This window comes from Grus americana, chromosome 5 (genome assembly GCF_028858705.1).
Source record: "Grus americana isolate bGruAme1 chromosome 5, bGruAme1.mat, whole genome shotgun sequence".
Taxonomy (NCBI): Eukaryota; Metazoa; Chordata; class Aves; order Gruiformes; family Gruidae; genus Grus; species Grus americana.
In genome coordinates this window covers 177,678-199,110 of record NC_072856.1, presented here as the reverse complement: position 1 = coordinate 199,110, position 21,433 = coordinate 177,678, and the positions used below count along the sequence as shown (strand labels likewise).

Sequence of the window (21,433 nt, the reverse complement as noted above, 5' to 3'; positions counted from 1 at the left end):
GCCCCCCCCCCCCGCCAGACGGGAGCTGGGGACGCGTGGGCTGCCGGGGTGGCTGCCCTTAACCTGCTGGTACCGAGGGGCTCAGCCCCCCCCCCTGGTGCCCCCCACTGCTGCGACCCCCCGGCACCTCCCTGCTCCCAGCCGGCCCCACGCCGGGGGGCTGCACCCCCCACCCCAATAAACCCTCGGCTCGCAGCACCCAGCCGTCTCCAGCCTGTGCGGGGGGGGCGAGGGGTGGTTTGGGGGGGCTGGTGGGAAGGGTTGGGCGCAGGGGCAGAGGAAGGGGAGGTCAAGGTGATGCCACCGACCTGGGGGTGGCCACGGGGCCCGGTGTTGGGGTGCCCCCCCCATTGCCCGTGCAGGGGCTGTGCAGGATACAAGGGACACCCCCCCCGTCCCCAAACCTCCCCCACTGTGCACCCCAGGGTGCTCCCCACCGCCCCCGTTACGGCCCCAGCCCCCAGGTCCCCAACGCAGAGGTGGGTGCTGAAAGCTGGCACTTTATTGAGATCGGGGGTGGGGGTGCAGCCCCCTGCCCCGGGGCCAGCGGGGGACAGCAGCAGGGGGGTGCCCGGGGGGGGCACAGGGCTGGGGGGCTCCCCGGGGGGGCTGAGCCGCTCAGTACTCGCAGATGAAGGGCAGCCTCACCCGGCAGCGCAGGCTTCTCCAGCGACCGTCTGGGGGGGAGAGGGGGGTCAGCCCCGGCACCCAACGGCACCCACTGCCCCAGGGACCAGCCCCACCCCCCAGGGCCCCGACCGCCCCCCCCCCCCCCCCCCGGTGCCAGCCCCCCAAACTGCCACATACCATCCCCAGTCCCCCGGGTACCACCTCCCCATCCCGAGCCCCCCCCAGCGTGCCCCAGCATCCTCCCCACTCACCAGTGGGGTGCTCCCAGCACAGCCCCCCCCGTGCCCCCTGTGCCCCCCGTGCCCTCCCACGCCCCCCGTGCCCCCCATGCCCTCCCACGCCCCCGTGCCCCCCACACCCTCCCACGCCCCCCGTGCCCCCCGTGCCCCCCGCGCCCCACTGACTGTTGGTGCAGAGGGAGGTGCAGTAGCGGCGGGAGCGCAGCGGGTAGCCCCGCAGCCAGTACGAGTAGTTCCAGGCGCTCCGGTCTGACCAGCGGCACCTCAGCCTGCGGCCCTGCGGACGGGGGTCAAGGGCATGGGGACACCCCCCGGCACCGGGGGATGGCAGGGAGGGGGACGGGGACGGGGCGCCCAGGGTGGGCATGGGGACAGGGGGTCAGGGGACAGGGCTGGTGCCCCCGGGCCGGTGCGGGGCACCACGAGGCCGGGGCGGGACGGTGGGTCGATGCGCGGGGGGGTCCCTTACCAAAGGCCAGGTGATGGCCCCGATCCAGACCTGCCCGCGGTTGGTGCAGAGCCGTGCCTGGCGCTGCAGGAAGACGTTGATGCTGTAGCTGTGGATGGAGGCCAGGCGCCCACGGTAGCACCGGGCACAGGTGCGCTGCGGAGCGGGACGCGCGCCGGTTAGGGGGACGCCCCGGTAGCACAGGGTGCCCCCCACGCCGACCCCCCCCGCCCGTCCCCCGTCACCTGGGCTCTGCGGAAGGACTGGCATCTGGTGACGATGACGTATCGGAAGGTGGTGGTGGCACCCAGCGCGTTGGGGATGCTGAGCGCCCGCGTCTCGCTCTCCAGCGGGCACCGGCCGTCCTCCTCCTCCTCCTCCGGCACCTCCAGCGCCGCGTCCTCCGCCTCGGGGCTGGCGGGAGCTGGGGGCACCGGCGGGGGTCACCCCGGGCACATGGGGTGCGGGGAGAGGCGGGCAGGGGTGTCCCCACGGTGTCCCCGTGGGGTGGGCAGCGCGGCGGGCACTCACCCGGGGGGCTGGCGGAGGCCGAGCCCAGCAGGGCCAGGACGAGGAGCAGGCAGGGCTGCATGGCGCGGCTGGGACACCGGCACCCTCGGGCTCCCTCGGGAGATGCCGTGTCCCCGGTCACCCTCGGCCACCCCCAGCATCACCCCGTCCTCCCCACGTCCCCGGTGCCACCCCCCATGCCCCGGTGTCCCTCTGCCCCCCCCCTGCTGCCACCCCCACCGCCCCCTGCTCCCCCGTGCCACTCCACACCCCCCGTGTCCCCGGGCACCCCCGGGGCCACCCCGTGCCCATCACCCCCCTCCTGCCCCCCGTGTCCCCACTGTCCCTCCCCACGTCCCCAGCGCCACCCCATCCCCTGTCCCCTCTGCCCCTGCTGCCACCCCCACCGCCCCCAGCCCCCTCCTGCCCCCCGTCCCTGGCTCCCCGCTGCCATCCCCGGGGCCACCCCGTCCCCCCCATCTCCCCCTGGCACCCCAGGGCCACCCGTGACAGCCTCAGTGACACCCACCCGGTCCCCAGCCCCGGCAGCCGGGGGCTGAGCCCTCCCCGCCGTCCCCGCTCCTCACCTGGGACTTGGGGGGCTCTGCCCGCTGCAGGCTGGGGGGCTCTGCCCGCTGTCACCCTTATAGCAGTGACGGGGCCACGTGTCCCCAACCGCAGCCTTGCGCCACGCCAGCCCCGCCGCGGCCCCCAACCGCTGGGTACGGGGAGGGGGGCACCCCGGGGGGGCCCTGCCTGCACCCTGCCTGCACCCTGCCTGGCCAGCGCACGGGGTGCATTTGGTCCAGGGGAGAGGGTTACCGGGGTGGGGGTGCACAGACACGGGGTGCAGGGGGCATTGGGCACAGGGTGGGGGCTGGGGGGGGGTTGGGGTGCATTGTCCCCCGGGTGGGGCTCGGGGTGCACGGGGCACAGGGATGGGGCTGTGAGGGGGTTTGGGGGGCATTGGGCGCAGGGCGGGGGCTGTGGGGGGGTTTGGGGGGCACATGGCCCCAGGGAGGGGGCTGCTGGGCTGGGGGTGCACAGGGCTGGGGGTTGTGGGGGTGTGGGGTGCAGAGAGGAGGGGTGCAGGGGGCCAAGGGAGGGGGCTGCAGGGCTGAGGGTGCGGAGAGCCCAGGGGTGGGGCTGTGGGGTGCTGGGTCGTGAACCCCACCGGGGGGGGATGGGACGGGGGGGGCTGTGGGCCAACGGCCAGGCCGGACCCTGGGGGCCGCAGCCGTTGGGGAGGAAACGGCCCTTGGGCAAGCGCTGCCCGGCGGGAGATGGTATCAGCACCCCAACCCCCCCAGCACCCCCGGGACCCGCTGCACCCCACGCACGCACCCCCGCAGCCCCCCCACCGTGCCCTGTGCACCCCAGACCCCGCAGCCCCCACCCCTGTGCCGTGCGCCCCCCACCCCGCAGCCCCCTGTTCCCATCTCCTGGGTGCCCCACGTGCCGGGCAGGCCAGGCAGGGTGCAGGCAGGACCCCCCAGGCAGTGGGGTGCCCCCCCAGGGTGTCCCCAGCAGTTGGCGGGTGGGGGCCATGGTGGGGCTGCGGCTGGCGACAGCGGGCAGAGCCCCCCAGCCTGCAGCGGGCAGAGCCCCCCAAGTCCCAGGTGAGGAGCGGGGACGGCGGGGAGGGCTCAGCCCCCGGCTGCCGGGGCTGGGGACCGGGTGGGTGTCACTGAGGCTGTCACGGGTGGCCCTGGGGTGCCAGGGGGAGATGGGGGGGACGGGGTGGCCCCGGGGATGGCAGCGGGGAGCCAGGGATGGGGGGCAGGAGGGGGCTGGGGGCGGTGGGGGTGGCAGCAGGGGGGGGGCAGAGGGACACCGGGGCATGGGGGGTGGCACCGGGGACGTGGGGAGGACGGGGTGATGCTGGGGGTGGCCGAGGGTGACCGGGGACACGGCATCTCCCGAGGGAGCCCGAGGGTGCCGGTGTCCCAGCCGCGCCATGCAGCCCTGCCTGCTCCTCGTCCTGGCCCTGCTGGGCTCGGCCTCCGCCAGCCCCCCGGGTGAGTGCCCGCCGCGCTGCCCACCCCACGGGGACACCGTGGGGACACCCCTGGGCCCTGGGCACTGGGGAGAGGGGCCATGCCCACCCCGCCGGGCCGGTGCCGTGTGCCCTGGGGCCGGTGGCGGGTGGCAGAGGCCCCCCCCGGTGCCAGCACTCCCCCCCCCCCCCCCCGGTGCCAGCCCCCTGCCACCCCGGGAGGTCCCTGTGGGCACGGCTACGTGATGGTGACCGAGCTCCCCTCCAACGCGGGTGCCCAGGTGAGGGGGACGTGGGGTGCTGGCAGGTGCCGGGGGGGTGCCGGGGGGTGCCAAGCCGTGCCCTGTCCCCCTGGGGATGGGCTGGGGGGGGCAGCTGGCCTCGGGGCACGGCGTCACCCGCAACCAGGAGCTGCTGGACCTGGCGCACCCCTACACCCGTCGCGTGCTCCGGATCGGGACCGTCGCTGGGGCGGGGGGGGCAGTGGGGGTCGTCGCAGTGGGAGGACACCAGGCCCTGGAACACGGGGCCCACCCAGCCCCGCCGCCTCTTCACCACCCGCACCCCCGCCCACCGCACCGGGCACCCAGGGCTACTGGGAGCACTGGGAGGGGCGCAGGGGCCACTGGGGGCCACCCCACGGCCGTGACGCTGGCCCCTGTCCCCACGTGGGCTCTGGGGAAGCGAGTTCTGCTTCCAGCTGCGCCCCTTCCTCCACCTTCCAGCAGCGAGGGCACCCAGGGGTGCTGCCATGGCCCCCCCAGTCCCCGCAGTGGCCCCCGTCCCTGACCCAGTAACCAGAGGGGCCCTGAGGCCGCGTGCCCCGGGGGTCCGTGGGAGGGGTCCGTGCCCCCAGCCCTGGGGGCAGCGGGGTGCCCAGCCCCGCAGCGGACACTGGAGAATCCCCAGCGGCTGGGGGCGAGGGAGGGAGCAGCACAGCGAGCAGAGGGGTCACCGATATTTATTCCCCCGCAGACACCCCCCACCCCACTGGCACAGCACCCCCCCCCCCCAACTCCAGTAGAAAAACGGGGTGCTGGGCCAGCCCCTGGCGGGTGCGGGGCTCAGTGGGGCAGCTCGGTGGGGGTCTCGGCGCCTGGGGGGGCTGCGAGGGGGGTGCCGGCAGCCTCCAGCTCCTTGGCTCGCCTCCGGCACTCGCGGGCCACCACCACGGGACTGACGAAGGCCACCAGCACCACGGCGATGAGCCCCACGTTCACCTGGGGGGAAAGCGTCAGGGCACGGGGCCGGGGGGCTCACCCCACCCAAGGGGGTGTCCTGGGCCAGCCCCACAGCCCCCCCAGGTCCCCTGCGCTAGGTGCGGGACCCCCACCCCCCAAGGGGCAGGACCCCCACCCTCCCACGGGCCAGGACCCCCATCCCACCGTGAGGCGGCACCCCCAGGGCAGGACCCCTTTCCCCGTGGGGTGGGACCCCCATCCCTGCCGGGGACGGCCGCGGGGCAGACACTCACGTAGAAGGGGTCCCCACGGAGCGGCCCGCGCACCAGGGCGACGCAGGGGTACTGCAGCAGGGCCACCAGCGCCGACAGTGCCATGGCCAGCCCGTACAGCTTCCCGAAGTGCTGCGGGGGGAACCTGCCCGGCCACCCACCGCGTCACCGCCGCCCCCCGACGCCCCCACCCCGACACCCTGTCCCTCCCACGCCCCCCCGCCACCACCCCGCCCCCCGACGCCCCCCGATCCCGCCACCGCCCCCCCCCTCCCCGACCCCGCCACCGCGACCCCCGCGACGACCCTGCCGCCATCCCCCGCCGCCCCCATCCCGCCCCCCCGCCGCGGCGGCCGCAGGACTCACGCGACGGCCAGGAAGGCGGCGTTGCCCCCGTAGAGGAAGGAGCGGCTGATCACCTGCAGCACGAAGGTGGCGAACTGGACGGGCAGCACGGGCACGGCCGCGCAGATCGAGAAGAGCACGCACTGCGTCACCGTCACCGCCAGCGACAGCACGGACGCCCGCAGGTCGGCCAGCGCGCCCAGGGCTCCTGCGGGCACGGCGCGGTCAGGCCGCGGAGGCGACGCGTCCCCGGGCACGGCGAGGGCAGGGCCCAGCCGCGAGCCCCCCCCACCCCCCCGTCCCCGTTCCTCCCCCCGGGGACCCGCTCACCGTCGGGGCGGGGGGCCTTGCCCCGCTTGTGCCGGTCGAGGATGAGGCCGTTCCACGGGGCGCAGAGCACCCCGCAGAGCTGGGTGAAGGCGAAGGCGTTGGTGTAGCTGCTCACTGCGGGGGCCGCGGCGTCAGGGCGGGGGCCGGGCCCCTCCAAGGGGCGTCCCCGGTCGCGTGCCCCCGCCGCGCCCTACCCAGGTCGGCGTCTCCGCGCGCCAGGCGCTCGAGCAGCGGGTTGAGGGTGCCGATGAAGAGGTAATGCCGCAGCTGCATGACCGACAGCCACGCCACGTGCCAGGCGAAGACCCCCGAGCGCACGCAGGCCCCGAAGGACGCCCCGGGCGGGGACACGCCCCCTGCGCACTGACGTCAGGGCAGGGACACGCCCCCGGCCCCGCCCCGGCCCCTCCCACCCGCCGGGCTCTCCGCCCCTTCATCTGCATAGCCACGCCCCCAGCCAGACGCTTACTCTGCATAGCCACGCCCATGTCGACCACACCCACTTAGCCACGCCCCCAGCCACCCATTTAATCTGCATAGCCACGCCCATGCTCTGACCACACCCGTGCACCCCTGCACCCTGCCACCCCCCTTCATCTGCATGGCCACACCCCCAGCCACCTGCTTCATCTGCATAGCCACGCCCCAGCCACACGCTTCATCTGCATAGCCACGCCCATGCCATGACCACGCCCATGCCTCACCACGCCCCGCTCACTCCATCTGCATAGCCACGCCCACAGCTCGCCCCTGCGGCCACGCCCACCTCCCAGACCCACCAGTCCCCCGCGTGGCCCCGCCCCCGAGAGGAGCCCGCCCCGCCCCCCGCAACAAGCCCCGCCCCCGGCACCTCTGGGTGCGCTGGGCTCCAGGGGGGTCTCCTCGGGGGGCGGGGCCTCCTCCGGCGGGCGCTTCTCCTCGTAGGTGCGGTACGACTGGGACCGCCCCGGGCACTGCAGCCTGCGGCACCGCCCACCCCATCACCCCACCCCCCACGGGATGGGACCCAGCACCCCCCACGGGATGGGACCCAGCACCCCCCATGGGATGGGACCCAGCACCCCCCACGGGATGGGACCCAGCACCCCCCATGGGATGGGACCCAGCACCCACGGGATGGGACCCAGCACCCCCCACGGGATGGGACCCAGCACCCCCCATGGGATGGGACCCAGCACCACCCATGAGATGGGACCCAGCACCCACGGGATGGGACCCAGCACCCCCCACGGGATGGGACCCAGCACCCCCCATGAGATGGGACCCAGCACCCCCCACGGGATGGGACCCAGCACCACCCACAGGATGGGACCCAGCACCACCCACGGGATGGGACCCAGCACCACCCATGAGATCGACCCAGCACCCCCCACGGGATGGGACCCAGCACCCCCCACGGGATGGGACCCAGCACCCACGGGATGGGACCCAGCACCCCCCACGGGATGGGACCCACCACCCCCCACGGGATGGGACCCAGCACCCACGGGATGGGACCCAGCACCCCCCATGAGATGGGACCCAGCACCCCCCACGGGATGGGACCCAGCACCCCCCATGGGATGGGACCCAGCACCCCCCACGGGATGGGACCCAGCACCCCCCATGAGATGGGACCCAGCACCCACGGGATGGGACCCAGCACCACCCATGGGATGGGACCCAGCACCCCCCACGGGATGGGACCCAGCACCCCCCATGGGATGGGACCCACCACCCCCCACGGGATGGGACCCAGCACCCCCCACGGGATGGGACCCAGCACCCCCCATGAGATGGGACCCAGCACCCACGGGATGGGACCCAGCACCACCCATGAGATGGGACCCAGCACCCCCCACGGGATGGGACCCAGCACCCCCCATGGGATGGGACCCACCACCCCCCACGGGATGGGACCCACCACCCCCCACGGGATGGGACCCAGCACCACCCATGAGATGGGACCCAGCACCCCCCATGAGATGGGACCCAGCACCCCCCATGGGATGGGACCCAGCACCACCCACAGGATGGGACCCAGCACCACCCACGGGATGGGACCCAGCACCCCCCACGGGATGGGACCCAGCACCCACGGGATGGGACCCAGCACCACCCATGAGATGGGACCCAGCACCCCCCATGGGATGGGACCCAGCACCCCCCACGGGATGGGACCCAGCACCCACGGGATGGGACCCAGCACCCCCCATGAGATGGGACCCAGCACCCCCCACGGGATGGGACCCAGCACCCCCCATGAGATGGGACCCAGCACCACCCACGGGATGGGACCCAGCACCCACGGGATGGGACCCAGCACCACCCACGAGATGGGACCCAGCACCACCCACGGGATGGGACCCAGCACCCACGGGATGGGACCCAGCACCACCCATGAGATGGGACCCAGCACCCCCCATGGGATGGGACCCAGCACCCCCCACGGGATGGGACCCAGCACCCACGGGATGGGACCCAGCACCCCCCATGAGATGGGACCCAGCACCCCCCATGGGATGGGACCCAGCACCCCCCATGGGATGGGACCCAGCACCACCCATGAGATGGACCCAGCACCACCCATGGGATGGGACCCAGCACCCCCCACGGGATGGGACCCAGCACCCCCCATGGGATGGGACCCAGCACCCCCCATGGGATGGGACCCAGCACCACCCATGAGATGGGACCCAGCACCCCCCATGGGACGGGCACCGCCACCACCCGCAGGATGGGACCCAGCACCACCCACGGGATGGGACCCAGCACCACCCATGAGATCGACCCAGCACCCCCCACGGGATGGGACCCAGCACCCCCCATGGGACGGGCACCGCCACCACCCGCAGGGCCGAGCACCCACAGGACGGGCACCACCATCATCACCACCACCCGTGCCACCAACCGCGCACGGGACAGACGCCACTGCCACAGCCACCACCACCCGTGGGACGGGTGCCACCGCCACCCCCCATGGGGCAGGCACCGCCGCCTGCGGGGTGCAGCAGGGCCCCCCTACCCGTAGTCGTAGGCGGGCGGCAGCGGGTAGGGGATGCGGGTGCGGGGCATGAGGAAGAGGGTGCGCAGCAGGTGCCAGGCGCTGCAGGCCGCCATGAAGAGGAACATGGTGCGCAGGGACAGCCCGTGCTCGTACAGCAGCTGGGGACAGGGACGGGTTCAGGCCGGCCACCCGCCATCGCCCCGGCCCGCGGCCAGGCTCCCCCCAGCCCCCGCCATGTCCCCACGTGCGGCCCCAGCGGTGCTGACCCAACTGTCCCCAGCGCCGTCCGCAGCCCTCCCCGCGGCGCCTGTGCGGGGCACGGGCCCCTGGGGGCACCCAGCACCACCCCCCCGGCACCGCCACGTCCCCCACCCCCCCCCCCCGCACCCACCTTGATGATGAGGAAGATGGCGGAGGAGGAGTCGAAGGCCCCGTTGTAGAGGGTGATGATGATGGAGCGGTACTTCCCAAACAGGTTACCCACCTGGCACGGAGAGACACCCCCCCCCCCGCGCCGTCAGGGCCCCCCCAGCGCCAACGCAGGGTTCCCCGGCCACCGGGTGGGGGTCAGGGTGCCGGGAAAACTCACCTGCATGTTGGTGAGGATGAGGAGGATGCCGCCCACCGACAGCATGGACATGGCCGGGAAGAGCAGCACCGCCAGCTCTGGGGACACGGGGGTCAGCGGGGACAAGGGGGGGTCCCCGCTGGGTCGTCCCCCCCAGGGCTGGGGCACCTGCTGCCCGCGGGGTCTCACCTGGGGTGGAGAAGGCGACGAGCAGGGTCCCGCCGGTGTAGAGGGAGCTGAGACGTGGGGATGGGGTCAGGGGGGGCAGCTGGCACCCCCGCACCCCGGCACCGCCGTCACATCAGCACCCAGCACCCCGACATCTCATGGGTGTCCCGCCGCCACCTGGCACCCCCGGGGCCAAGGGACGTGAGGACGTGGGGGGGGCCTACGGTTATGGGGGTGCCCTGGGGACGCTGGGGAGACCCGAGGGCGTGTGAGGGGCTGGGGGCAGCGGGGGCCCCTGGGCTGGGGGGGGGCATGGGACACGCTGGGGATGTTCGGTGGCACTGGGGGCACAGGCGCCACGATGGGCTGTGCCCCCCCAGTGCCCCAAAGCCATCGCCCCGGGCTGACATGGGTGCCCCCCAGGGCTGACGCGGGTGCCCCCCCAGCCGGCGTGGGTGCCCCCCCCAGTGCAGGCAGGGCCCTGCCTGCCCCACCCTGCCTGGCTGCCTCGATAACACCCCGCTCCCGGCGACATCCCCCACCCCAACCTCCGCCACCAGCACCCTACCAACAAGCCCCCACCCCCCTGGGCACCCATGGGTGCCCCAGCCCGTGCTGCCCCCCCCCCCCGCCCACTCACATGGCGATGAGGCGGGCGACGGTGGTGCCGAAGCGGTCGAAGATGAAGCCCATGGGGAAGGTCACGAAGTTGTTCATGAAGGAGCCGATGGTGAAGACCAGGGCGAACTGTCCATCCTGCCGGCTGCAGCCTGCGGGGACGCGGGGACGTGGGGCACCCCAGGGCGCGGGGCACCCCAGGGCGTGGGCACAGTGGGGGACCCAGGGGCTGGGGCGGTGGTCACCCGGGGCCACCACAGGGCACCGGGCAACCGGGACACGCGGTGCCTCAGGCCACCGGCACTGCAGGTCCCAAGCACGCGGGGGGACACCAGGCAGGGCGGCAGCGGTGGCCGGGGGACGGGGACCTTACCCCGCAGCAGGGTCTCGTTGCGGTTGTGGGTGGCGTTGGGCTGGCACAAGTCGCTGAAGTAGCCCAGGTCCTTGAGGACGAAGACGAGGGAGGCCCAGCCGAAGATGATGCCGCAGAAGGCCCCGCACTCCAGCACCCCCGAGAAGAAGGTCCCCAGGCGCTTGGCCAACCCCGCGCCCCCCCCCGCCATGTCACCGGCCTGGGGCGTCCCCGCCACACCTGCAGGGTGACAAACGCCGGGGCAGGGCATCACAGCCTGCCTGGCACCCATGCGTGACACCCCCCCGGCACCCAGAGCGGGGGGGCTCGGGGGCACGTGGGAGCGTGCGGCCAGCCGGGCAAAGGCCACCGTGGTCCCGGCTCGGCCCCTTGTCCCCATCCGCCGGTGGCTGGCACCGGTCCCCGGCGTGCGCTGGTGCACAGGCAAGGACCCCGTTTGCAGATGGGGCTTTGCACACGCGTGCACGTGTGCCGGTAACCCCCTGCGCCCCCGCGTACCCCCACCCACCTGCACGAGGCCAGACCCTCCCGCTGTCACCGCCGCCGCCACAGGGTTTGGACCCCGGCGCGCGCACCCGCGCCGCGCACACCTGCACCCCCTGCGGGCACAGCCCCCCCCGTTAATCTCCTGGGAGCACCCGTGGGCCCCCCGGGGCTGCCGGCACCCGATAGCGGCTCGGTCCCCCCACCATGCCAGACCCCCCCCGCAGCCTCCTTATCTCCCATGGCAGCCCGTCCCAGGGACCTGCCGCCTCCCCCGGCGCCCGGCGTGTCCCCCGGGGACCATGGCACGCTGCCAGGCACCCTGGCACGTGCTTTGGGGATGCTGGCACACCCCCCTGGGGATGCTGGCACACCCCCCTGGGGACACCGGCACCCCCCGGGAGCTGGCACGGTCGCTGGGAACCTGGCACGCTCCCCGGGGACGCTGGCACGCTGCCGGGCACGCTGACACAGCCCTTGGGGCCCCTGGCACGGCTCTTGGGGACGCTGTCACGTCTCTGGGACCCTGTGCCCCCCGCCCCGGGGACCCCGCTGTGCCCCCAGGGACCCTGCTGGGGACCGCGACACGTCCCTCGGGGACGCTGCCACCCCCTGCGGCCCCCACCACCGCACTGGGGACATCGCCACCCTGCCGGGCCGCACCCCCCCCCGGGGAGCCCCACGCCTGAGGGACAGCTGGGCACCCATCCGTCCCTGTCAACCCCCGACCCGCCTGCCCGGGACCTCCCGTGCCTCGCCGTCACCGGCGTGACCCGCTGCCGGGTGTCACAGGCGCCCAGGCCACGTCCCCCATTGCCGTCACCCGTGTTCCCCCCCGTCCCTCTCCCCCGCACGCACTCCATGGCCCCTCATCAGCGTGTCAGTGTGTCAGCGTGTCAGTGTGTCAGCGTGTCACCCTCCCCGGGCCCGTGTCACCCTCCCCAGGCCCGTGTCACCCTCCCCAGGCCTGTGTCACCCTCCCTGGGCCCATGTCACCCTCCCCAGGTCCGTGTCACCCTCCCGGGGCCTGTGTCACCCTCCCCAGGTCCATGTCACCCTCCCCAGGTCCGTGTCACCCTCCCGGGGCCTGTGTCACCCTCCCCAGGTCCATGTCACCCTCCCCAGGTCCGTGTCACCCTCCCTGGGCCCATGTCACCCTCCCCAGGTCCATGTCACCCTCCCTGGGCCCGTGTCACCCTCCCCAGGTCCGTGTCACCCTCCCCGGGCCCGTGTCACCCTCCCCAGGCCCGTGTCACCCTCCCCAGGTCCATGTCACCCTCCCCAGGTCCGTGTCACCCTCCCTGGGCCCATGTCACCCTCCCCAGGTCCATGTCACCCTCCCCAGGTCCATGTCACCCTCCCCGGGCCCGTGTCACCCTCCCCAGGTCCGTGTCACCCTCCCCAGGCCCGTGTCACCCTCCCCGGGCCCGTGTCACCCTCCCCAGGTCCGTGTCACCCTCCCCAGGCCCGTGTCACCCTCCCCGGGCCCGTGTCACCCTCCCCAGGCCTGTGTCACCCTCCCCAGGTCCATGTCACCCTCCCCAGGCCCGTGTCACCCTCCCCAGGTCCATGTCACCCTCCCCAGGCCCATGTCACCCTCCCCGGGCCCGTGTCACCCTCCCCAGGCCCATGTCACCCTCCCCAGGCCTGTGTCACCCTCCCCAGGCCCGTGTCACCCTCCCCAGGTCCATGTCACCCTCCCCAGGCCTGTGTCACCCTCCCCAGGCCCATGTCACCCTCCCCGGGCCCGTGTCACCCTCCCCAGGCCCATGTCACCCTCCCCGGGCCCGTGTCACCCTCCCCAGGCCCGTGTCACCCTCCCCGGGCCCGTTCCCCTCGGCCGGCTGTGATGGCCGTTAATGAGGCCTCATTACAGCGCCGGCGCTAAAGATTAACCCTGCACGGGGGCCAGGTGGTGCCGGATCCCGCCGGGCCGGGGGGGGCTGCGCTATCTTTAGCCGCCCCGCGGGGCGCAGGGGCTGGGCACCCGCTGGGGGGGCACCGGGGGGCTGGGGCCGTCGCCTTCCTGGCGCTGCCGGTGACACCCGCTGCCGCGGCGGGCAGCTGCCTGGGGCCCCCCGAGACACCCACCCTGGGTGCCGTACTGGCAAGCCCCAGCCACGCCGGTCTCCCAGCCGTACTGGGCTGTCGCCCCCCATACTGGTGAGCCCCCCAGGGGGGAGCAGGAGGGTCTGGGGGGGGGAACCGGTGGCTCCAGCCCCTCCAGCCGTGCTGGCCCTGCCGTGTCCCCCCAGCTCACCCCGAGCCGGACGGGGGGGTCAGATGGGGACATGGGCTGACCCCCCCCCAGCAGCATCCTGGAGGGCGCGGGCTGGCCTGGGCCCGGCCCAGCTCCCACATCCCCTTTCATTTTCAGATCCTGTTTCCAGGAAGGCCAGCCCTGCCCTGCCGGCACTGCCCGGTGCCCAGCAGCGACCGGGTGGCTCTTCCGGAAGCTGCTGCGGGGCTGGTTCCCCTCGCGCCTCGCTGCCCTTCTGCGTGGGGCGTGGGGCGTGGGGCAGTGTGGGGTGTGGGGTGCCCCGGGGTGGGCAGCGCCTGTGCCCCACGGAGCAGGGGTAGGGGCGGCGGTGGCAGCCCCGGCCGTGGGGACTGTGCCCGTGCCCGGGTGGCGGGGGGACACACGCGTGCCCCTGAGGGTGGGCAGCCGTGGGGCACGGCCGTGCCAGCGCCCAGAGCCCGCCCCACGCCGCGGGGGCACCGGGGCACCCTGCGAGGCCCGGGGGTGCTCGGGGGGGGGTGTGTGGGTGCGGGGCACACGGTGGCAGGGGGACGGGCAGGGGGGAGACCCCCCCCAGGCACAGCCCTGCCCCGGGCCCCGGGGCCTGCGCAGCTCCACGGCCCAGCCCGCCGCGCACCCCCCAGCGCCGCCCCGATCGCGTCCACGCGGCCCCCCAGCCCCCCACGCGGGACACCCCGCTGCCTCCCGCCGGGGGGGGCTGCGACCATCCGGGCCCTCCCGCCCCGCCCGGCTCCTCCCGCCGCCCCGCCGCATCCCCGGGCACTGCTCACCCGCGGCCCGGCGCGGCGGGGAGGGACTGGCGCAGCTCCCCGGCCCTGGCTCGGCCCGGGGCTGCCGGTGGGTCCCGGGGCTGCCCGCGGGTCCCGGGGCTGCCGGTGGATCCCGGTGCTGCCGGTGGATCCCGGTGCTGCCCGCGGGTCCCGGGGCTGCCGGTGGATCCCGGTGTTGCCGGTGGGTCCCGGTGCTGCTCGCCCCTCTCCAGCGGCGGACGGGTGGGGCAGTGCGGAGCGGAGTGTCCAGGCCCCGCCCCGCGGTCGCGGCGTGGGGGGACGCGGGAGGCGGCCCCGGCGGGTCACCCCGTGGGTCCGCCCCGGGAGGGGCTGTCCCGGCTGAGACCCCTCCCCGCGGCGTGCCGCGGCACTGCCCGCCCCCCGCGTGCCCCCCCACGGTGCCACGCCGGTGCCACCCGTGGGTGTGTCACCCCTCTGCCACCCCATCCCCGTGCCCCCACGTGTGTGCCCCCCCGCGTCATCCCTGTGCCCCCCCCGCCATCTCCAGGTGTCCCTTCTCACCTGGTGTCCCTGAGATGTTCTGCGGTGGCCACCTCGGGCCACCTCGGGCCACCTTTGGGCCACCTTTGGGCCACCTTTGGGCCACCTTGGGCCACCTTGGGCCACCTTTGGGCCACCTTTGGGCCAACTTTGGGTCAACTTTGGGCCAGCCCCGGCCACCCCCGGCTGTGCCACCCCAGAGGCATCCCCTGGCCAGGCCCCCGGGGCACCCCCAGCGCGCCACGCCACCCGTGCTCTGCCAGGCCCTGCCCGCGTCTCTGCTGCCCGCTGCTGCCCGCTGCCGTCCCCGCCCCGGGCGTGTTGTCACCTGCCTGTCCCTGGCACCCGCCCCGCAGCCGGCCTGGCCCCGTGCCCCCCCGCCTGCACCCTACCTGGGACACCCCCCCCCCCCCCGTCCTTCCCATCACCCTCCCCTTGGCCACCCACGTCACGTCCGCTCCCTCGTCCCTCCGTCCGCCTGCTCCCCCATCCGTCCGTCCTCCCGCTCCTCCGTCCCTCCGTCCGCCTGCTCGCCCATCCGTCGGCACTCCCAGCCACCCGTCCCGTCCCCACCCCTCCAGCCAGCCGTTCATCTGCTGCGCCAGCCGCCCATCTGTCTGTCCATCACCCACCCATCTGTCCGTCACCCACCCGTCTGTCCGTCACCCATCCGTCTGTCTGTCCGTCACCCACCCATCTGTCCGTCACCTGTCCACTCGTCTGTCCGTTGCCCACCTGTCTGTCACCCACCTGTCTGCCCGTCACCCACCCGTCTGTCCGTCGCCTGTCCACTCGTCTGTCCGTCGCCCACCCGCCCGTCCCCCTCCAGCCACAACTGCACCGTCCTCGCGCCCGTTCTGCCGTCCGTCTGTCCCGCCACCCGTCCCGCTGCCCATCACCTGCCCTGCCCGCGTCCTGCCAGCCCTCCTGCCCTCTCCTGCCCTTCCCTCTGCCCGCCCGGCCACCCTCCACCCGTCCCTTCGTGGACCCCCACCACCCATCTCTGCCCTCCCTGGGCCCAGCTGGTGGCAGCGGCCCCCCTGTCCCCGTCCCCACGCAGGCGGGTGGGCACGGGCACCCACTGGTGGGTACGTCCAGGACCCCCGCAGGGTGGGGCGCACCCATCTCCCCCGGCACAGCTCCGGGGGGTGCCCCTGCCGGGGTGGCCGTGGGCCCGTGGCGGGGATGCTGGGGGCACCGGTGGGGTGGGGAGCGGATGGCGGCCCCTGAGTCAGCCCCGCGCCGCCCACACCCCCACCCACGGGTGCCCGCCGCGCCTGCCGCGCCAGCTTGTGGTATTTCGCTCGCCGGGAGCCGCGCCGGAGACGGCGCCGCAAACACGCCGCCGGTGCCAGCTTGTGCCGCCGCAGCCTGGCGCGGCCACGCGTGCCCCCCTCCCCACCCCACGTGGGTACCTGCGTGGGGTCCGCCGCAAGGCACATACACCCCACATCCCGTCGGCCGCCGGCGCAGCCCCACGCGGGGGGAGTTTGCCGCTGTCCCGAGTGGGAGCCGCACGCTCGGCACCAAGGACAGCTCCGGCTTCGGGACCACGGACAGCGCCGCGGTCCTGCGTGGGTGTGGAGCGAGCGCCGCGTCCTCCCGCCGAACGCCCTCCCGGCGGTCCCCTGGGTGCCGGGCTCCCGGCCCCCCTCCACCCCACCCCGCGCCACCCGCCCGTGGGCAGCCCCGGCCGGGGTCCCCGGGGTCCGTGAGGGCACCACAGCCCGGCGCGAGTCCCGAGACCGTGGGACGAGGGAGGGGACACCGCTCGCCGTGTCCCGCGCTCACAGTGTGCGTGTCGCGGTCGTTCGTGTCCCCCCGCCCGTCCCCAGCGGGGGGCACCCACTGCCGGGCCCCACGTCCCCCGTGGGGTTCCCCCCGTGGGCACCCGCAGCGCGTCCCCCTCTCCCCGCCGAGGGTCCCCCGTGGACCCCCCCCGCGTGGAGCGGGGCGGGCCGGCCCGGGAAGGGTTAAGCGGCGGGGCCGGCGGCGGGGGGCGGAGCGCGGCCGCCCCGGGATAAGGCGCGGCGCGGGGCAGGGCTCAGCCCCACCGGAGCCGCGGGCAGAGCCGTGCCGAGCCCGAGCCCGAGCCCACCCGTGCCCGCAGCCCACCCGTGCCCACCCGTGCCATGCCCCGGGGCGGCGGCGGCTGCTGCTGCTGCTGCTGCTCCCGGCGGCGCGGCGGGGGGGGAAGGGGGCGAGCAGCCCCCCCGGCACCGGCCATGAGCCCCCGGGCAGCGGGCAGCGCCTGAGCGGCGGCCCCGCCATGCGGCCCCCCACGGCTCGGGACCTGCCCCAAGGTAGGCGTGGGGACGGGCGGGGGGCCCACGGGTGTCGGGTGAACCCGGGGCGGGGGGGACGACCCCCGAGGTGCCACCCCGGAGGGCACGGTCCCGGCTCGGGGTGCTCCCGGGGCTCTGGGGGTGCCCGCGGCAGCGCGGGGTGCGGGTGCCCCGGGGTGCGTGGGGAGCCCGGTGCCGCCCCGGGACGCACAGCCCGGCGTGGGGGCGCAGCCCCGGGGCACCCAAGGGTGCGCGACCCGCGGGCTGCCCGGTGCAGCTCCGGCGTGGGGGTGCCCCACGACCCACGGGGTGCCCGGTGCCGGTCCAGCCCGACGTGCGTGTGCCCCGCGACCCGCGGGGCGCTCGCTGCAGCTCTAGCACTCACAGCCCGGAGTGGGGGTGCCCCGGGACCCACGGGGAGTCCGGTGCCCCCCCTGGGGTGCGCAACCCGGGGTGCGGGTGCAGCCCCGGCGCATCCCAGCGTGCCCACGGGGTTGCCCGGTGCCACCCAGGACTCACCACCCGCCGTGGGGTTGCCCCGGGACCCACGGGGTGCCCGGTGCCACCCTGGGATGCACGGCCCGGCGTGTGGGGTGCCCCACGCCACACCCGGTGCACCGTGTGGGTGCAGAGAGTGCCCGGGTCACTTCGCGGGTGGGTACCGCGGGCTCCGTGGGGGTACCGACGAGTGGCGCGACGGTTCCGTACCAGGACTGGGGGGGAGGGGGGGAGAAGAAGGAGGGGGAGGGGCATGGGGGGGGGGGTTGGCACGGGAAAAAAAACGATGCCCGGGAACCGGTGACTTCAGCTCCCAACTGAGTCAGCCCGCGGCGAGGGGGAGTGACAGATGGGACGCGGGTGGGGGGCGCACGCCGGCACGGGGCGCCGGGGGAGGGGGGCGGCGCTGAGCAGCTGCGCCGGACGCCTCCGTGGGTGGGTGGGGGTGTGTCGTGTGTGTGTGTGTCCCCCCCTCCCGTGGCGCATCAGGGGAGGGGGGAAGGGGGCTGTGGGCCCCCCCCCCCCCCACCCGGTGCACCTCCGGTGCACCGGGTGGGGGGGGGGGGCCACAGCCCCCTTCTCCCCTCCCCCGGTACCGGCGGCTGGGAGCATCCACGCATCCCGGGCGTGGGGCCAGGCCGCCGGGCTGAATTATGGATGAAGCTCTCGGGTTGCAGCCGTGGAGCGGAGAAGGGGGGGGGGGGGGGGGGGGAAGGGAGAGAAGTGGGGGGATGGACACGGAGTTGGGGCGGGGGGGGGGGGGGGGGGGGAAGAGAAGCGGCGACGCTGAACACCCGGAGCGGCGGCGGCGCGTGTCACCGGCGAGAGCGTCAGCCCGCGCCCACGCGTGCCCCGCCCCGCACGTGGCCGCGGCACGCGCGCACGTGGCGCCGCCCCGTTGTCGGAGGGGCACGCGTGGGAAGGGAGGGGGGGGGGGTATGGACACCAACCCCCCCCCCAGAGTTAGGGGGAGGCAGGGGGGTCCAGGGGGGGTGTGTACACGTGGAGTGTCCCCGGGGGAATCGTGGCCCCCCGTGGAGTGGGCACGGTCCCGTGGGAGTGCGGCCCGGGACCAGCGGGGGGTCCCAGGGGACTTTGGCCGCAGGGGGCTGTCACGGCCCCAGGGGTCCCGGGGGAGCACAATCCCAGGCTGCAGTTACTTTTTGGGGTGCTCAGCCCTGTGGGGCTGACGTGCATCTCGGGGGGCTCCTGGGGGCGCCCAGGCCTTTGGGGTGGGCACGGTCCTGGGGGACTCCTAGGGGCGCCCAGCCCTATGGGGGGGTCATGGCCTTGGGGTTCTCCCAGGGGACCGTGGCCATGCGGGTGGGCACGGCCCCGGGGGGCTCTTTGGGGTGCAGTTCCCAGGGCGCCCCGTGCCCCGGGGGGGGGGGGGGGGGGCCGCTGCCTGGGAGGTCCCTGCCGGGGCGGTGGGCGCGCGGGGCCGGGCCGGGGCGAGCGCCCCAGACGATGCCCCGCGCTGACGCCCCGCTGTGCCCGCAGGCGGGCGCCTGGCGGCCCTGCTGCTGGCGGCGCTGGCGTGGGTGCCCGGCGGGGCGCCCGCCTGCCCCGCGCTCTGCACCTGCTACGTCTCGCCGCCCACCGTCAGCTGCCAGGCCAACAACTTCTCCTCGGTGCCCGCGGGGCTCCCGCCCGGCGCCCGCCGCCTCTTCCTGCAGAACAACGTCATCGGGGCGCTGCGGGCGGGCACCTTCGGGCCCAGCACCGTCACCCTCTGGCTCTACTCCAACAACATCTCCTCCATCCAGCCGGGCACCTTCCGACACCTGCCCGCCCTGGAGGAGCTCGACCTGGGTGACAACCCCCACCTCCGCGTCCTGGCCCCCGACACCTTCCACGGCCTCCGGCGCCTCCAGGCCCTGCACCTCTACCGGTGCCAGCTGGCCAGCCTGCCCAGCACCATCTTCCGTGGCCTCCACAGCCTCCAGTACCTCTACCTGCAGGAGAACGGGCTGCTCTACCTCCAGGTCCGACACGGCCCTGGGGCTGCCCCGGCGCAGACGCGGGGTGCCCGTGGGGTGCCCGTGGGGCGGGGCTCGGGGGCGAGCCTGGGGAAAGGGGGTGCCCGTGGGGCAGGGCGGCGGTGGGCGATGCCTTCAGGGCACGGGTACCATGGGACGCCCGCAGGGCAAGGTGACGGGCGGCACCCACGGAGCGGGGGCTCGGGGCAGGGTGATGGGCAGCCCCACGGGTGACACCGGCAGGGCAGGGACGGGGGAGCGGGCTCTCGGTGGTACGCGCGGGACAAGGCGAAGGGCGATGCCCCCGGAGCAGGGAGGCGGGACAGGGCCGCGGGTGATGCCCGTGGGGCTGGGATGGGGGACAAGGCCATGGGTGACGCCCGTGGTGGAGCAGGGGGACGGGGAAGGGCGACGGGCGACGCCTGCAGGACGAGGACACGGGGCTCCGGGTGCAGCCCGTGGAGCGGGGACACGGGGCCGGGCTCTGCGGGACACCCGTGGGCAGGTCTCCAGGTGACCTGGGGCGACACGGGCTGGGGGGGCTCCCCGGTGGGGCCGCACGCCCCGTACCCACCCCGCTCTGCCCCCCCCTCCTCCCCCCCCACCGCAGGACGACCTCTTTGCCGACCTGGCCAACCTGAGCCACCTCTTCCTACACGGGAACCGGGTGCGGGTGCTATCGGAGGGCGTCTTCCGAGGGTTGCCCAGCCTGGACCGCCTGTTGCTGCACGCCAACCGCCTGGTCGCCATCCACCGCCGCGCCTTCCGGGGCCTGGCCCGCCTCACCATCCTCTACCTGTTCAACAACAGCCTGGCGGCGCTGCCCGGGGACCCGCTGGCCGCCCTGCCCGCGCTGCAGTTCCTGCGCCTCAACGCCAACCCCTGGGCCTGCGACTGCCGCGCTCGCCCGCTCTGGGCTTGGTTCCGGCGCACCCGCGTCTCCAGCTCCCCCGTGCCCTGCGCCAGCCCCCCGCACCGCCGCGGCACCGACCTGCGCCACCTCCGCCCCCGCGACTTCGACGCCTGCCCCGAGGAGGAGGAGGAGGAGGAGGAAGAGGAGGAAGAGGAGGAGAAGGAGGACGAGGAAGATGGCGATGGTGGCGGCGGCGGGGTGGCGGTGATGGGCACCCCTGGGCGGGCGCTGGGTCGCCCCGGCACCCTCCCGGCCGCGCCGCCTTCCGCCTTCTACCGCGACGGCCTGCCCCCCCATGACCTGCGGGGACCCCAGCCCCGGCCGCCCCCCCCTTCTCGCGACTCCCGTGGCCCCCCCGGGGACGCCCGCTGCCCCCGGGCGCCCTGCGCCCCCACGGCCACCGCCGCCCCCCACCAGCCCCACATCCTCCTGCCCCTCCTGGGTCTGCTCCTGCCCCGGCTCTGAGCCCCTCCCCGGCACCCCACGGGGGTCTGTGCCCCCCTTCTCCCCAGGGGGAGCCCCTAGAACTGCGGGGGGCGGCCGGGGCTGGGGGGGGAGGCACAGGGTGCAGGGGGGTCCCCTCCATCCTGAGTGGGAAAACCCCCCAACAGGAACCGAAAAGTGGGAAACTATTTATTAAAAATGGTCTTATTTTGGGAGAGCGGGGCCTGGCTGCTGGGGGGGGGCATGGGGGGGCCGCTGCCTTTCCAGGTCACCGCCTGCGCCTCCTGAAATATTGATGGCAGCACCGCTGCGGCTGGAGGGCAGCGAGGCGTGCAGAGCTCGCTGCGGGGACGGACGGGGGGACGGACAGACAACCCCCCCGCGGCGCTGCACCCCGAGCCGCAGGGCGTGCACGCACAAGCGCCCGCCGCCGTGCAGCGCACACCCGTGCCGCCGGTGCCCCGCACCCTTCGCAGGGTGCTGTCGCCGCAGGCGGGTGGCGGGTGTAACGGGAGCCACGGGGCCGCAGAGCCGTCACCCGCTCTGTCACCCGCACCCTGCACAGCCTGACCCACTTCCCGGCAGGCGCCGACGCGCACGGTGCATGCACCACCGGGCTGCGCGCAGGCAGACAGA

The 21,433-nt window shown here is 75.1% G+C and overlaps 3 protein-coding genes across 8 annotated transcripts; 1 reads left to right on the top strand and 2 right to left on the bottom strand.

Moving 5' to 3' along the window:
* Nucleotides 1–486: 486 nt before the first annotated feature.
* PRG2 (proteoglycan 2, pro eosinophil major basic protein) lies at nucleotides 487–2,435 on the bottom strand. 2 transcript variants are annotated; one of them, XM_054829038.1, is made up of 6 exons: nucleotides 2,415–2,435; nucleotides 1,849–1,938; nucleotides 1,563–1,741; nucleotides 1,339–1,473; nucleotides 1,035–1,146; nucleotides 487–677 (listed from the first exon to the last, which is right to left on the bottom strand). In XM_054829038.1, exons 2-6 carry the CDS (start codon nucleotides 1,907–1,909, stop codon nucleotides 619–621), a joined length of 546 nt encoding a protein of 181 aa, XP_054685013.1. In that variant the 5' UTR covers nucleotides 1,910–1,938; nucleotides 2,415–2,435; the 3' UTR covers nucleotides 487–618. The 2 variants fall into 2 exon arrangements, with proteins under 2 accessions (XP_054685013.1, XP_054685012.1); XM_054829037.1 differs by having other exon boundaries at nucleotides 1,849–1,942; nucleotides 2,415–2,433.
* A 2,332-nt stretch (nucleotides 2,436–4,767) lies between these two features.
* SLC43A3 (solute carrier family 43 member 3) lies at nucleotides 4,768–14,585 on the bottom strand. 5 transcript variants are annotated; one of them, XM_054829016.1, is made up of 13 exons: nucleotides 14,178–14,585; nucleotides 10,665–10,883; nucleotides 10,314–10,443; nucleotides 9,695–9,741; nucleotides 9,527–9,603; nucleotides 9,329–9,421; nucleotides 8,956–9,095; nucleotides 6,802–6,911; nucleotides 6,146–6,307; nucleotides 5,952–6,030; nucleotides 5,643–5,829; nucleotides 5,298–5,421; nucleotides 4,768–5,043 (listed from the first exon to the last, which is right to left on the bottom strand). In XM_054829016.1, exons 2-13 carry the CDS (start codon nucleotides 10,852–10,854, stop codon nucleotides 4,775–4,777), a joined length of 1,608 nt encoding a protein of 535 aa, XP_054684991.1. In that variant the 5' UTR covers nucleotides 10,855–10,883; nucleotides 14,178–14,585; the 3' UTR covers nucleotides 4,768–4,774. The 5 variants fall into 5 exon arrangements, with proteins under 5 accessions (XP_054684991.1, XP_054684995.1, XP_054684996.1 ...); XM_054829020.1 differs by having other exon boundaries at nucleotides 5,952–6,065; nucleotides 6,146–6,218; XM_054829021.1 differs by having other exon boundaries at nucleotides 5,952–6,065; nucleotides 14,178–14,582.
* Nucleotides 14,586–16,698: 2,113 nt separating this feature from the next.
* Nucleotides 16,699–21,005, top strand: RTN4RL2 (reticulon 4 receptor like 2). The gene is made up of 3 exons (XM_054829022.1): nucleotides 16,699–16,981; nucleotides 18,962–19,446; nucleotides 20,051–21,005. Exons 1-3 carry the CDS (start codon nucleotides 16,948–16,950, stop codon nucleotides 20,816–20,818), a joined length of 1,287 nt encoding a protein of 428 aa, XP_054684997.1. The 5' UTR covers nucleotides 16,699–16,947; the 3' UTR covers nucleotides 20,819–21,005.
* Nucleotides 21,006–21,433: the final 428 nt, after the last annotated feature.